This window comes from Diuraphis noxia, unplaced genomic scaffold (genome assembly GCF_037042655.1).
Source record: "Diuraphis noxia isolate RWA-SAM2 unplaced genomic scaffold, SU_Dnox_SAM2 contig0002, whole genome shotgun sequence".
Lineage (NCBI taxonomy): Eukaryota > Metazoa > Arthropoda > Insecta > Hemiptera > Aphididae > Diuraphis > Diuraphis noxia.
In genome coordinates this window covers 6,885,100-6,900,092 of record NW_028301712.1, presented here as the reverse complement: position 1 = coordinate 6,900,092, position 14,993 = coordinate 6,885,100, and the positions used below count along the sequence as shown (strand labels likewise).

At 30.1% G+C, this 14,993-nt stretch overlaps 3 protein-coding genes across 5 annotated transcripts in view; 2 read left to right on the top strand and 1 right to left on the bottom strand.

The window, feature by feature from the left end:
- Positions 1-2,217: 2,217 nt before the first annotated feature.
- ATPsynbeta (ATP synthase, beta subunit) lies at positions 2,218-5,776 on the top strand. The gene is made up of 8 exons (XM_015514601.2): positions 2,218-2,467; positions 3,541-3,714; positions 3,800-3,934; positions 4,011-4,172; positions 4,238-4,422; positions 4,494-4,775; positions 4,838-5,230; positions 5,303-5,776. Exons 1-8 carry the CDS (start codon positions 2,350-2,352, stop codon positions 5,417-5,419), a joined length of 1,566 nt encoding a protein of 521 aa, XP_015370087.2. The 5' UTR covers positions 2,218-2,349; the 3' UTR covers positions 5,420-5,776.
- Positions 5,777-6,552: 776 nt separating this feature from the next.
- Positions 6,553-11,141, top strand: l(3)87Df (cytochrome c oxidase assembly factor COX20 lethal (3) 87Df). 2 transcript variants are annotated; one of them, XM_089221558.1, is made up of 4 exons: positions 6,553-6,714; positions 6,820-6,984; positions 7,208-7,383; positions 10,771-11,141. In XM_089221558.1, the coding sequence occupies exons 2-4, from the start codon at positions 6,952-6,954 to the stop codon at positions 10,865-10,867; spliced, it is 306 nt and encodes a 101-aa protein (XP_089077684.1). In that variant the 5' UTR covers positions 6,553-6,714; positions 6,820-6,951; the 3' UTR covers positions 10,868-11,141. The 2 variants fall into 2 exon arrangements, with proteins under 2 accessions (XP_089077684.1, XP_089077685.1); XM_089221559.1 differs by having other exon boundaries at positions 6,820-7,013.
- The window catches only part of CCAP-R (Crustacean cardioactive peptide receptor), a 25,733-nt gene continuing 21,509 nt past the window's right edge, over positions 10,770-14,993 (bottom strand). Inside the window, exons 8-9 of one of the 2 annotated variants that reach the window (XM_089221556.1) lie at positions 14,765-14,945; positions 10,770-11,855 (exon numbers count right to left, since the gene is read on the bottom strand). In XM_089221556.1, the coding sequence (XP_089077682.1) occupies positions 11,642-11,855; positions 14,765-14,945 (395 nt within the window). In that variant the 3' untranslated portion in view covers positions 10,770-11,641. The remainder of the gene's footprint in view (positions 11,856-14,764; positions 14,946-14,993) is intronic. The other variant, XM_089221557.1, reaches the window with a different exon arrangement.

Genomic DNA, 14,993 nt, shown 5'->3' with positions numbered 1-14,993 from the left:
GGATCGGAAGTTAAAATATGAAACTATGAAAATTACTTTGGATGGCATGTACCTATATAATATTTAAAAAAGTGCTCCATTTTATGGTTAGATAGGTACATATTTTTTTAGATTCTGAGTGGAACAAGAATAACGAACATATTGGTTGTACAATAATGATATATCGATGTATTTATTTTTAACTAATATCACTACATCGGTGTTCAATATTTCAAAACTTTTAAAATGTACGAACCTATATCAGCAATTAGAATCTTATAATAGGTACAATTAATTTGTGTTCGTTATTTGATGCAATAATATTTGTAATAAATATAAAATATTATTCTACAGTTATTGATTTATATAGTTTATTCATTCACTTAATATATTTTTGTAATTTTTAATCAAGTTGCCTTGATATTAAGTGTATATTTAAGTAATATTTTGTGTAATGAATCGAACATTTTAATGTGATGTAGTTTGTTGGCTCAAGCAAAATTATCAATTTATACATTTTCTTGATTCTGAAATTATACTTCAATAATTTAACAAATAGTAGAACAATTTTTTTTTTTTAACAAATACTGGTCGAATGCTTGATTATTCAAATGTCTATATAGATTTAATGTTCTTAAAATACACATATATTTTAAAACAATAAATTGGGGGGAAAACTTTTGAACTAGTAAATGTAAACCTATATGGCATTTATGATAAATCGCACATTATTTTTATTGAGATAGTGAATATTTATAATATATTTTAGTATTTACCAACAGTAAACATAATGATATAAAATAAGGTAGGTACCTACATAGACCAATGATGAAATAACAGGGTGGGTTGAGTGGACCAATGTCAATTAAAGTTGCTTTAAATGTTACACTTATACGTTTTACAACCATAGATCAATAGATAACTTAGTTAATAACTATGCTTATCAAGGGTGGATATGTCGTTTTTGACTTACCGTGAAATTTAAAAAAGGCCTCTGGTTGAAAAAGTCTTCAAGGAGGCACTGTATCAAACTATATAAAAAGGGGCATACTACCAAAATACGAAGAGATTTCACTGGTATGTTCACAGCTTCCCGATAGGCCTATTCGTCAATATGTTTTACTGCAATTCATAACGACGGTTAACAAATATAGGTACCTACATTTTTTAACGGGTACCAACAATTTGAAAGGTAATTAAAGCAAATCAAATTGTATTATATTATGAAATAGATTTTCATTCAGTATAGTTTAAAAATTTAAATATATATTAAGTATAATTTTATTTCAATTTTACCAAAAAATGTGAATATTATACGTTGGTACAAAGGTAATACCTACGTGGCATAGAAAAACTGAAAAAGTTGACTAGGTAGTTTATTTATCGATAAATAATGATTTGCTACTAGCTACGAACATAATTTAGAAGATATAAACCATTGTTATGGACGTCTCCACAGCTAATTGCTCGTATAATGATTAATAATACGTGGTTTTAAGTTATCACTATACTTTAGTATAAATTAATTAAATCAATTGAAAACTCAGGTTTAACAAAATTAGACGGATTTAAACAACAGAGGCACTTCCCGATGCTCTGGCAGTAGGTACTACAATGATTCGTACACGGACAGTGAGACACGGCAGAGGCTCGCTCGAGCTCAAAACCGTCCTCTTAGCGAATTCCTTCAGACCGTGTGACCGTGTGTCTTTGTCCAGTCTGCCTGTTTACATTAACAAAATGATGCTTACTACTAACTTACTAACTAATGCAGACAGGGGTTCATAAGATCATATTATAAAATACATTTCTTGTTTTTACCAAATCATCAAATTTATAACACATTTCATATTTGTACTAACCTTATATTATACATAGAGAATTTATAAAATGTTTTAATTTATTAAAAAAAATTAATTTAAAAAAAAAAAAGTGATAATGATAATAGTTTTTTTCTTTTATCTTTTGCTTTTAATGGGAGCATTTTTTAAACCAAAACTGTAATAAGTTTTTATTTAATTATTTCAAGAATATAAATCAAAATCCAAGAAGGAAAGAAATTCTTCCATCGCACCGGTCGTTGCCGCCAATTTTTTATCCAAATACAGTGTTGCCAGCGATCCAGTGACCAGGGGAAAACACATGTTCTACCACGGACAGCTGATGGCGCTCGTCCCGCAGAGGTGAACACACTGCGCCCACAATCGTGACGGTTGCGCGGGGGACACGGGCCGCATAGGCGTAGGTCGTCCATTTTGTCCGGTCTCACCCGTAGCCTCTCGTCTTGTTCACGACACATTTCACCTCGGCCGTTCGCTCCACTCGTTTCCGTGCAATATAATTTTTTTCCACCGACACCGCATCCCAATCATGTTGAACGCTTTATCCAGGGCGGCCATTGGGGCCCTGAAGGCCAGCAAGAGCAACCTCAGTCCGAAAATCGTGCAAAATGAGCTACCAAAAGCCATGGTCGCCACCTCGTCAAATTGTGAGTATGACGTCTCGCGCGGCGTTTTCTCTTATCTAACTGGTCGGCTCTCGGGGGGAACTCGGCTGACTTGTCTATTTTTCTGGTTTATCATCGGACATTTTCGGCCGTTTTTTCGCCATTAAAGGGTCTACACGATCTGGGCAGTTTCGGTTTTCGGTGTGCTCGTTGGTTCATAGTTCTCCGTAATGGCTCCAACGGCCGCTGCCGCCGCCTTGATCGTTTTGGGATTATATCTATCGGCGATTCTGCTGTACTTAAAATACAATTTGAAAACAGAAATCTGTTTCGTTAAGTCCCCGTCGTGTTTTTCATTTCAAAATCCCGTTTCCTTTAAAACTTCACAAATGACCTTTTTTTGACCTTGGAGGGTTTTCCTTTGGGATACAAGTGCCTTATGACCCTTTATTTTTTTCGTCCCAATTAACTCATCTATGTTGCACAAACATTACATAGTTGTATTATAATACGGGTGTACTTTTAACTGATCTCTGATTACTACGATGTTCAAAGACTACGACAATTTATACATAATTAATTTTATCAGATAAAGTCATGCTTGTATAATACCTGTATTTTTATTTTATATTTATACATAGTTGTGTGGTTAAATAACTATTTAAAAAAATAATATAATACCCATATTTCCATATATTTTAATGTTTAATAAGTTTTTGGTATGCAGGAAGCAGGAGCTAATAAAAAAAAAAATGATTGAATCTTATTTGTTATTTTTGGTAGGTAGTACTCAAATATTATTATAGATAATTATTTCTTGATAATAAATTGCCATGTATTACTTTTATCAAATTCTTAATTGTTTTTACTTCATTATATAGTATAAAATATTTTGTTCTTATTTGGTAGGTAATTACTTATAATACAATTTTGATCCGTATAAATTTCTTATTTTTTTAAATACCTACTAATCTGTATGTAATTGCTTGACTACCATTTTCAAAATACTACTGACCTCTATTATATATTTTAAATTTTCATTGTGTATCTTTGAAGTTATTGAACATATTATTTTGTTTTGAAACTCATGGTTAATTATGTTTTATTAAATTTAGCTAACAACAAAGCTGCTGCCAAGCCAATGGCTGGTACATCACAAGGCCGCATTGTTGCTGTTATTGGTGCTGTTGTTGATGTACAATTCGATGAAGAACTACCCCCCATCCTCAATGCTCTTGAAGTACAAAACAGGTCTCCTCGTCTTGTACTTGAAGTTGCCCAGCATTTGGGTAGTTATATTTTATTATTATATATTAAATACTAAAAATTATTCTACAAAACCATTTTTAAAACCTTTGCTATTTATTATTATAGGTGAGAATACTGTCAGAACTATTGCTATGGATGGTACTGAAGGACTTGTCAGAGGACAAGAAGTACTCGACTGTGGATCTCCGATTAGAATTCCAGTTGGTGCTGAAACTTTAGGTCGCATTATAAACGTCATTGGTAAATATTTATTTAATTTTTAATTATAATTGAATAAAATTATATTCTTTCCATTTAATTAATCTTATATTTTAAGGTGAACCAATTGATGAGAGAGGTCCAATTGATACTGATAAGACTGCACCCATCCATGCTGAAGCACCTCCTTTTGTTGAAATGAGTGTTGAACAGGAAATTTTGGTCACTGGAATCAAAGTTGTAGATTTATTGGCCCCTTACGTAAAGGGAGGAAAAATTGGTAATAAATGAGTTGCCCTATAAAGTTTATAATGATTATATTAATAAATATGTCTGTGTACATAGGTCTGTTCGGAGGTGCTGGAGTAGGAAAAACTGTATTGATTATGGAACTGATTAACAATGTTGCTAAGGCTCATGGTGGTTACTCAGTATTTGCTGGTGTAGGTGAAAGAACACGTGAAGGTAATGACTTGTACCATGAAATGATTGAGTCCGGAGTAATTTCCCTCAAAGACAAGACCTCAAAGGTATATTATTTTTTAATTATGAAGGTTTAATAGATATTTGACAAAATATTAAAATGGTTGTATTATTACAGGTAGCGTTGGTATACGGTCAAATGAATGAACCTCCCGGCGCTCGTGCCCGTGTTGCTCTTACTGGTCTTACCGTTGCTGAATACTTCAGAGATCAAGAAGGACAAGATGTATTGCTTTTCATTGACAATATTTTCCGTTTCACACAAGCCGGTTCTGAAGTATCTGCTTTGTTGGGTCGTATTCCATCTGCTGTAGGTTATCAACCAACTTTGGCCACTGACATGGGTACTATGCAAGAGAGAATTACCACAACCAGCAAAGGATCCATTACCTCAGTACAGGTAAATAGTTTTGTACTCTAATTAAGTTGTTAATTAAAAATAAAAATAAAATTTTTTTATAGGCTATCTACGTACCTGCTGACGATTTAACTGATCCTGCTCCAGCTACCACTTTTGCCCATTTAGATGCCACCACTGTATTGTCTCGTGCTATCGCTGAGTTGGGTATCTACCCAGCTGTGGATCCATTGGATTCTACATCTCGTATTATGGACCCCAATGTTATTGGTGATGAACATTACAATGTTGCTCGTGGTGTACAGAAAATTTTACAAGACTACAAATCCCTGCAAGATATCATTGCTATCTTGGGTATGGATGAACTTTCAGAAGAAGACAAATTGACAGTCGCCAGAGCTAGGAAAATCCAAAGGTTCTTGTCCCAACCTTTCCAAGTAGCTGAGGTCTTTACTGGTCATCCTGGAAAATTGGTACCTCTTGAAGAAACAATCAAAGTAAATAAAATAATAATAGTTTAAGGTTTTTAATTAGTTATTTAATTACATTTATTTTCCTTTCAATTATAGGGATTCTCAAAAATCTTAGCTGGTGAATATGATCATTTGCCAGAAATTGCATTCTACATGGTTGGACCCATTGAAGAAGTAGTTGCTAAAGCTGAAACTTTGGCCAAAAATACATAAATAATTTAAATGATACTAAATCCATTCACACAAGTTGTCCTCGTAAACATTTTGTATTCTTTAAAAGTTAACATAATTGTTCGTGTTTCAGCGAATAAATTAAGTAGAGTTATGTAAATACTATTTGTTAAACGGCAAACATCAAAAATCAAATGACTTAGCGCATCATTTATGACATGTAAGCATGTTGTATCACAATCTAAACGGTTTTTTTTTTAATGCTGTCAGTTTTCGCCATTTAGATCATTTTTCTGTAACAATTACAATACAAATTTTACAGTTTATTTGTATAATATACTGTTGTTATTGCAAACCATTTACCTGATTTGTAATAAAATTATACTATAAAAAATTTTATACTTTGAGGATTCAACTTTTTATCTCAAATTATCCTTTAGGTCTGTGTTAATCTGTTTTATGGAAATAAATTATCTAATAGGTTTTTGTTGTCTAAAATAATTTTAATACTTTAGTAGTGTTGTATTTGTATCTTTACACAAGCATAACGTAACTATTGGATGCAGTTTTATATATGAGTTGTGTTTGATGTTTCTAAAATATTGATCACGATAATGATGTGTGAGCAAATTCCAAATATCACTGGATATCTAGACTGAAATTATCAATTATTCTAGTCATTTGTTTTAAGTGGGTAACAAATGTATATTTTAGAATTTAAATGGAGTATATTATTATAAAGTGGGTTAATATGATAATGCCAAAATATTATCTTCATTATGATCTTACCATTATTCAGAGTTTTACAGAAAAAAAAAATGGTACTTACCAAAGTGCAAGTTATCTGCTATTTAGCAATTACAATTTACAAGTTAATAGTAATACATTTATATTAAGTGTTACAGGACTTACATTATCTGGAAAAGACAACATTTTAGTTAAGTTAAGTCTGTTCTCTCAGGTCTTAAACCTAAAATTACCACGAATTAAAATATATTAAAAATAAAAATACATTTTAAATTTTAATTCGTGCCCATTACTAGGTATCGTGGATACTGGATAAAACCTGTGGTTAAAACCGTAGAGTAATCTGTTCATGGTTAGAGCACAGAATTATTGATAATATTATCACGGATCATGGCTGTAGATAAGGTTTATAGATAATATAATATCACAATAATATTCTGTATTTCTGTGCTATCTCTATAGTCAATGATCAATGATCATTCATCAATTTCATTTCCATCATATTGTACCACAGGTTCACGGAGTTATGCACGGTGCATTGTACTAAAAATCTTTCTAGTTTCTATATTATTCTATAATATTATCACATGGTAATTTTAAATTAAATTTAATAATTTAATATCTCTATTAATAAAATAATAAGTACTAAGTATTTAAGTAATCATGTTTTCGTACTTGCCATGTAATACTTGTAGATTGCCAGCAGAATTTAAGGAGCAAACTGTAAATGTACAATAGCAAAAGTACATATCTACATTTTTGTACTTGGGTAACAGAAATAAAAATTCCAATTTGAAAATACTATAAGATATTAAACCAAACCACAGATGGCGTCGATTTCGAGTGATGAAGATCACAAGGTAAAAGTCCAATATTTTAATTTATGTAGGTATGTTGATTTGTAATAATTAAATAATAATAATTGTTTGAAAAAATTGTGTCTCTAATTTTCTATATTATTATGTATTATAAATTTATAAGCCTGTCATGGGTTAGTGGTATAGTCTAAGATATTCCTTACCATATTGTAGATCTTAGTCTTTCGTTAATAGTAAAAATCTTATATTTGAAATTTTTTTTTAGCCTTTGATGTTTTTGGGTAAAGATGTCTCAAAAATTCCGTGTTTTCGTAACAGTTACCTGTACGGCATAATCGGAGGATTTACTATGGGAGTCGGCTATTTTTTGTGTACAAGTAGAACATTGAGATCTACACACTTCGGTTTTGGTTCTTTTGTTACGATATCTTCTGTTTATTGGTAAGCATATCTACATAGTATATATATTTTTTTTACTCTAAAGCCTCATCAACTAAGGTTATTAGCTTACGTATTTAAATATTAATTCTACATTATGGTACAATTTACAATACATTTTACAACATAACAATATAAAATATAATTATTTTTGATATGTGTAATGTAGAAAAGGAAAAAGAACAAAGAAAAAATATAAAATTATATAAAGTTATACAGTTTGGTTTATTTTTAGAAAGGTTTTAAATATTGTTAAAATTTTCATAATCTGGTCCAAGTGCTTCATAAAGGTGTTCAAGAAGTTTAAGGAGGTTCTGGTATCAGCAAAATTTCAGCAGTGTAGAAGGACGTGTTTAATGGTTAGAGGTTCACCGCAGGTCAGTGACGTAGTTATGATTTTGTTCTGGGGGGGGGATATTTAATTTATTGGCTAAACATAAAGTGGGGGGCTTCACCCCCCCACAACCCCTAACAGTTTTTTACATTTTTTAAACATAATACTATACACGGTTAAATTGGTACTTATTTATTACCGCCAGTACACTACACTGTATACAATTTAGTATCTCCTCACAATTCTTGTTTGTTATCACTCCACCATAAATAAAATAATCAATAGAAATTTAAAAAACATATATTGTGCTTAATACTTCTACATTTAAAAAAAATAGTAATTCAAAATAAAAAATGAAAACACTATAATTTATAAAATAAGATCCAATTTTCTTGGTTTTTTAGCTAACTCGTTAATTATTTCCTCTGTGTCAATGTGTACATTTTTGTGACAGCTAACAAGGTTTATCCATTCAATCGATGCTATATAAGATGGATAAGTGGATTATATTCATGATTATAATTTATGACATAATATGGGTAATTTACTAATTGTATAACCAAATAATCTTATATCAGTATATAATAAGTCAATGCATTAAACATAAAAAAAAAGGATCTGGGGGGGATCTATCCCCATACTCCCCCTCCCATAATTACGCCACTGCCGTAGGTTAAACATTGAACAGGATCTTTGTGTCTCATAAGAAAACTGTGTGTAAGCCACGTATGGCCGATTACATAGTATATTATATGATTATTAATTGTTTATCAAATATATAAATAAATAAATTTACAACTTGAAGAAATCAGTTTATATTATTTAAGTATTCAATAATAATACTTGTCTTAATATTACAATACATTTTGTTGTTTGAATCAAATATTTCATTTTTTTTTTTTTTATTCTTAAGTGGACCATATTGTTCAAAATGTTCAAATACATATGCATTTGATACATTTTTCTCAAAAATATAATTAATAATTATTTACACGAAATGCATATTATATTATTGCCAATAATAAAGTATTGTTGGCAGTGGGGTGACTAATTCGATATTTAGTAAAGGTTAGGCTTATATTACACCCTCCCAAAACCCAATAAAGTCACATTTATGTTCATATGACTGTCATATTTTTCGCTACCTATCATAGTAATATTTATTAATACTAATAATACTAAATTATTAACCATCAGAGTTTTCTCACCCATTATTCCTTAAAAAACTCATGATGCTTTTTGATTACCCTCTTTGCCTTGCCACAAGTTTCATAATGTGAGTACAAAAACATTTTTATATTGTGATTTCAAATTGAACTTTTATCTGTATTTTCTTTATTAGCATATTGCTTGTAAGCATATGTATCACTATCTATATTATGTATAATGTATATTATATACTACCTATGTATATTTTTCAATCAAAATTTAAACATTGCACCAATAAAAATCATTTATTAGTCTTAGAAAATATGTAAATATTTAATCCACGTTTATTCAAAACCACACAGTAAATATTATACTTGTATAACTTTGTTATGAATAACTTATAAGTATAGGTTCTAATGATTTATTTACTATTTCCAGTGATGGAAACTGTAGAAAATTCCACCCAGAAAGTCAGAAATTCGTATCAAATCCCAAATCTTCTTTTAATATATATATTTTCACAATTTTCACTTATTGCATTTAATTGTGAAGTTCACCATATCCATTTGCGTTACTTATAATGGCTTATAATATGTGTATTATTAAATAATAGTCAGTGGCGTAATTCCGGGAATGCACGACGGTGCACTTGCACCCCCTGGTATTATGTAGCAGGTGCAAAGATATGCTTTTGCACCTGCAGATGCTGAACTTTATACCTATTGAAATACAATACCAACTAAATTTCATTGATTTTTTGATTTTTTTTTAAACTTATTTAAACATTTTGTTATCACTTTAATTAATTTCATATAAATATTATATTTTTATATGTATAACGTATAACGTATCATAAATAGTACAGTCTTTACTTTTTAACTTTAAATGTAACTTAGTTACATAACTGTAACTTGTATCCAGTTACACAACATAAAAGTATCTATAGTATCTTGTAACTAGTTACACAGTTTTAGAGTAACTTGTGTCTTATAACCAGTTACAATAAATTGGGTAACTTGCCCAACCCTGAGTACAGACACAGCACATATAGTATTTAAAATATATAGGTACATACAGATTTTGATATTTGTTTATGTTATATTGTTATCAAATATAAAAAGATATACCTATAGTACACGCAAACAATGCAATTAGCTTTAAATATGAATAATATGACTTAATTTATGAATCACGATTATTGGACCGATAAAATTTTGCACCTGCTGAAATTTAATGGAATTACGCCAATGTCAATGGTTATACTAAACAGCTTATTCATTATTGTAGTTATCTTCTTTTTACTTATGATAATTTTCTCAAAAGAAATGGGAATACAACAGTGTTGTTGACACAAATGAAGGTTAAAATGTCATCAAAAAATGGTTTGATTAATATTAATGAGATGAAATAAATTTCTACCAATTAACTATGTATAATGTAATGTGTTTAACATTTTATATTTATTAGTTTATCACCTATATTTCTATTCAGAGGCGGTTTGAATGTATTATACTTAGTGGTGCAAGACAATATATACACACCCCCCCCCCCCCCCCCCACCACCATCATAATATAAATTACAAATAAATATTTTTTAATAAGTTTATAGTTTATAATTATAAGGCCCTTATATTCTTAACTTGACGCTTTCAACAGTTTCAGCCACGATTATCATTTATCATATATTCATATTTCATTGATTAGGTACTTTATTACTTTTTTCATTTATTAAACATTAAAATTAAACATTGCGGTCAGCACATGCTCAACCAAGACCACCCATTCCCCTAACATTGGCGGTGCAGTGCACCAAAAACAGTATACTCAAACCGCCTCTGTTTTTATTAGGGTCTATAAATTAAACCTAGTACAGAATTATATTTAATTTATTTATAAATTGTTGACAGGATTGCATGCAGATACAAATATGATAACACAGAAGAAAGACTGAATGAGCTGAAGGGTATTATCAAAGCTAAGAAAAGTGGTACTGATGTCGATTGAATTTCACCAAACACATCATAATTAACCATATTTGCCGATACCTACTTAAATCCATCAGTATATAAGTGTTTTTTGTGTAAACGTTAAAATATCAGGGAACGCAGCACCTTCCAAAATGATGTTGTGTGCCGGCTGCACAAGGTACTTACATTAAATATAACATTCAAAGAAGATTGGACATCAAAACAACAGAGTTTACTGTAGTTATTTTAATGTAGAAATTGTTTTTTGTTAATTTATTGTAATAGACAAATACATGTTAAGTGGTTATTAAGCTATTGTATTTTATTAACGATGGTTTAAAACAAAAAGTATTTACATAATATTGGTTAAAGACGTAAGTACAAATAGGAATCCAGCAACAATAAGGAATACATAATAATAATCATATATATCAAAGGTTTGTACACATAATAATATTGTATTTTTAGGGACGAAGTCAGTCGACAGAATATTACTTAACGTTTTAAGTCGCATAGTTAAAATTAATACTTATAATAGTAATAATAATAATAATAATAATAATAATAATAATAGGTAGTAATAGTAATTACTGTAGTAATAATAATCATAATGTAATAATGATTTAATAATTATAGAAATGTATAGTTTGTAATAATAACGCATTCGCATAAAGGGACGGGGACAGAATATCAATAATAATAATAATATGTTCTTATAATGTACTCATATAAATATATATATATCATTATATTATTGTTAATAATAATAATAATAATAATAATAGTACATCGTGGAGTGCGTGCGGCGTTCTTAAAGCAGCGAATCGGCGTAGCTGTTCTTCTCCGTCGATATGCCCATCCGGTCTAAGACAGGAGCCCTAACCACCGAGTGCACGTGTACCGTGGCGTTCCGCAGCAGAGACGTGTTCACCTGTCGATTAGACGATGTTAGTGTTTCCGTGTAGCTCAGTTGCTCTTGTGTTCCGTTCCGGCAACACAACAACCATCTGAATGGCGGGACTTGCCTGAAAATGTTTTGAAAAACGCAAAATGTTGTAGCAATGTTAACCCGTCGTGGACGTGACCGCGGCGTCTATAACGTTCGCGATGACGCGGATAGACCGGGCAGAGGGGAATTTAGGAAAAATTACGCGGGGAAGAAATACCCACGGAAAATATGCACTAGGAAATAATAATACCCGAAAGAAAAAACACCTTAGGAAATAATACCCGATAGAAAAAATACCCTAGGAAATAATGCCCGTATCTGACATAAATACTTTAAAAAAAAATTATTATTATTGTAAACATATCAACAGGTACAAATTTAAATAAAGTGTATATTATATTCATATTTGATATTGTTTTGAGTAAATTAAAAAATTGAATACAGTTACACCAAATAATATTTATCATAATCATATAATAATAATTCGGCAACTTTTATAAAATAATATACATCTGTTAATAATAATTATTAATATCATAATAAAAAAATGAATACCGTTGTATAAAATAACATTTGTCATAGTAAAGTAATAATAATTTGGCAACTTTTATAAAATAATAAACGAATGTTAATAATTTTTAATATTATTATCAATTTTAAAAAAAAAGTACTAATATGTCGTGTATGCTATCGTAAGTAATCAATTATCGCTAGTTGAATTCCGATAATATATTATATATTTTTTTTTTAATTGTATACATATACCCTCGGCAACATAGGCCATTAGGTTTAAAGTGACCCGATAATATTATTTTTAATGGTTGTGTATTATTTGAATAATACTTTAATTTTTTTTTTTTTACGAGTTGGGACTTTAATTGTAAATAATTATATATATAATAATGATATACCTCTATATAAGTCTGATTTTTTTAAACCAATATTATGTAATTTTTCTGAATACAAATTATCACCTATGCTTTTATATAATTTATTATAACAAAATTATTATATTATTTTCACGGGTATTTTTTCCATGGTTATTTTTTCAAATTACCGTCAGAGGGACAGAGAATTTTTGACTAATTTTCAACTTGTGTAACACACTAATTGTTGTTTATATTTTAATACTTATCTTATTTGACGTGACAAATCTACGTTTTTAATCTTTGAACATTTAAATTATTAATTATTAGAAAAAATTTAGAATCATATTAAAAAAAAAAAAACACTAATGCTATTCACCAATCGTCCTAAAAAACTTATGAGCATATATCGTTTAATCATTGGTTCTGTCTTTTATTTCATAACGCATCGACATATTAATATTAGATACTCGTTTTCAATAAGGGTCTGTGTTTTTTTAATACAGAAGTGAGTTAACCTAATGTAGAACTTAAGGATAACACAACTACACACAAGGTTCAATAGTCATGTTTTCATATTATGAATTTTATCGTGTTCTCTTGTCGATTTTTTTCGATATTTTAATAAAATAATAGGTGAGCTTGTAAAAGCAGATAAAATGCTTAGACACTTAATTTATTGAATGCTTTAAAATTAAAATATCGTGTACACGTAACTATACGGATCTCGAATAATCAGTGTGGTAGAGATACGATTGTCGAAAATTTCAAGAACAGATGATGAATCAGTTTTTTTTTTACGTGACACTATTTTATAATGTGGAAAAAATAGGAATTGTTCCAATTCCAAATATCGAAAATCGGGTCGTTGAGTGTGTGCTATATGGATGTATAAATAAACGAAAAGTATGATGAGCGTATTCGTTTATAATGCATTAAATAGGTATATGTCTATATGACTTATATAATAAAATGTATTATTGACAATAATGTCGAAAAAAGTTTTTATCACGCTTTTTTATTGTATATTATAGGTATACTTAGAAAATAGATTCAGATTTTCGGTCGTATCTAATCTACAAGTTATTGTTGCCATATAATATGATAATATATTTCGTAATGATATGGTTTTCGGATTTCGGGATCTCGTGTTGACGAAATTACCCACTGCTGAGTGCTGACACGCATTAGTCGCGCCAATGGTGTATTTATGATTTTCTCAATGGGACGGCGAGTAATTTTGTTTCCATTAGTGATAAAAGTTCAGCCATTGTGTTCATAATATTATGCTCATAAAATCGGTTCGAAGGGGTAGACGGTAGTGCAGAAAACCATACTTTGTTACTGGTAGCAGGTTGTATAATATTTTTCTATTTTCTTTACTTATAAAATACCAAAGCAGCGAATTGTTTATATATTGTTACATATTTTAGGTAAAATTGTTCGTCATGCCTATTTTTATTTCTTTATTAACTTCTTCAACTTAATTTTTTATAATAATATGTAACTTAAAAATATGAGTTTAAAGTATAAACAGCGTATCAGCTATAATAGGCGACCAATCCATCAGATACTATCCAAAATTATTTAACTACATTCAAAAAAAAAAAAAAAAAAACGTTTCTTTTGGCACGATTGCAACTCGAGATAATATGTTAATAGGTACCTATAATATTATTATTAGCGAGCAAAAGCAACCCTAATTTTAAAATTAGTCCTCGAATAATGTTCGTATGGTTATGTATCTAAAACTTCTCTTGACAAAAAATTAAAATGAGAAAATGCATAGCTTGAGGATTCTTAGTATTATAATTTTTTTTTTTTTATTGAAAATGCGCCTATGAATATTAGGGATATAAATTGATACGATACGAGTAAACGACGTATCTATTATAAACTATTATTATAACATGTATTTATTGGGATTTGGTGGTATTTACTGGTTTGGTGCGGATCGTAGGAATCATATTATAATATCAAGTATGAATTCGACGTCACCCCCTCGCCCCCTTTCGGAGTCGACGCGAACCGTCGACGTGATGTTATATTAATATTATTTTCGTTATCATTACTGGTCGTTGAGACGTGTATAGGTGGTATTCCATGTTATACTCTGTACCTGAGAGATCTGCAAATGTGAGTGGAAAACAAGCAGTATATAATGGGGTTAGCGGCGGAATTCAGCGGTGCCAGGCTCTGTATGAACGTCGCGAGGGCCACAGACGATTGCGTTTTCGGTATGTAGCCGTACACTTGCAGCAAGTCGAACACTATGTACGGGCTCCAGCAAAGGATGAAAACTGCAAAAAAAAAAAAAGGCAACGAAAAGAAAAACCATTCGTGTTTTA

Excerpts from the sequence above, each read along its gene's own strand:
- ATPsynbeta (XM_015514601.2), top strand. The coding sequence starts at position 2,350 with ATGTTGAACGCTTTATCCAGGGCGGCCATTGGGGCCCTGAAGGCCAGC. Across the intron at positions 2,468-3,540 it reads GGTCGCCACCTCGTCAAATT|CTAACAACAAAGCTGCTGCC; the intron begins GTGAGTATGACG and ends TATTAAATTTAG. Across the intron at positions 4,776-4,837 it reads GATCCATTACCTCAGTACAG|GCTATCTACGTACCTGCTGA; the intron begins GTAAATAGTTTT and ends ATTTTTTTATAG.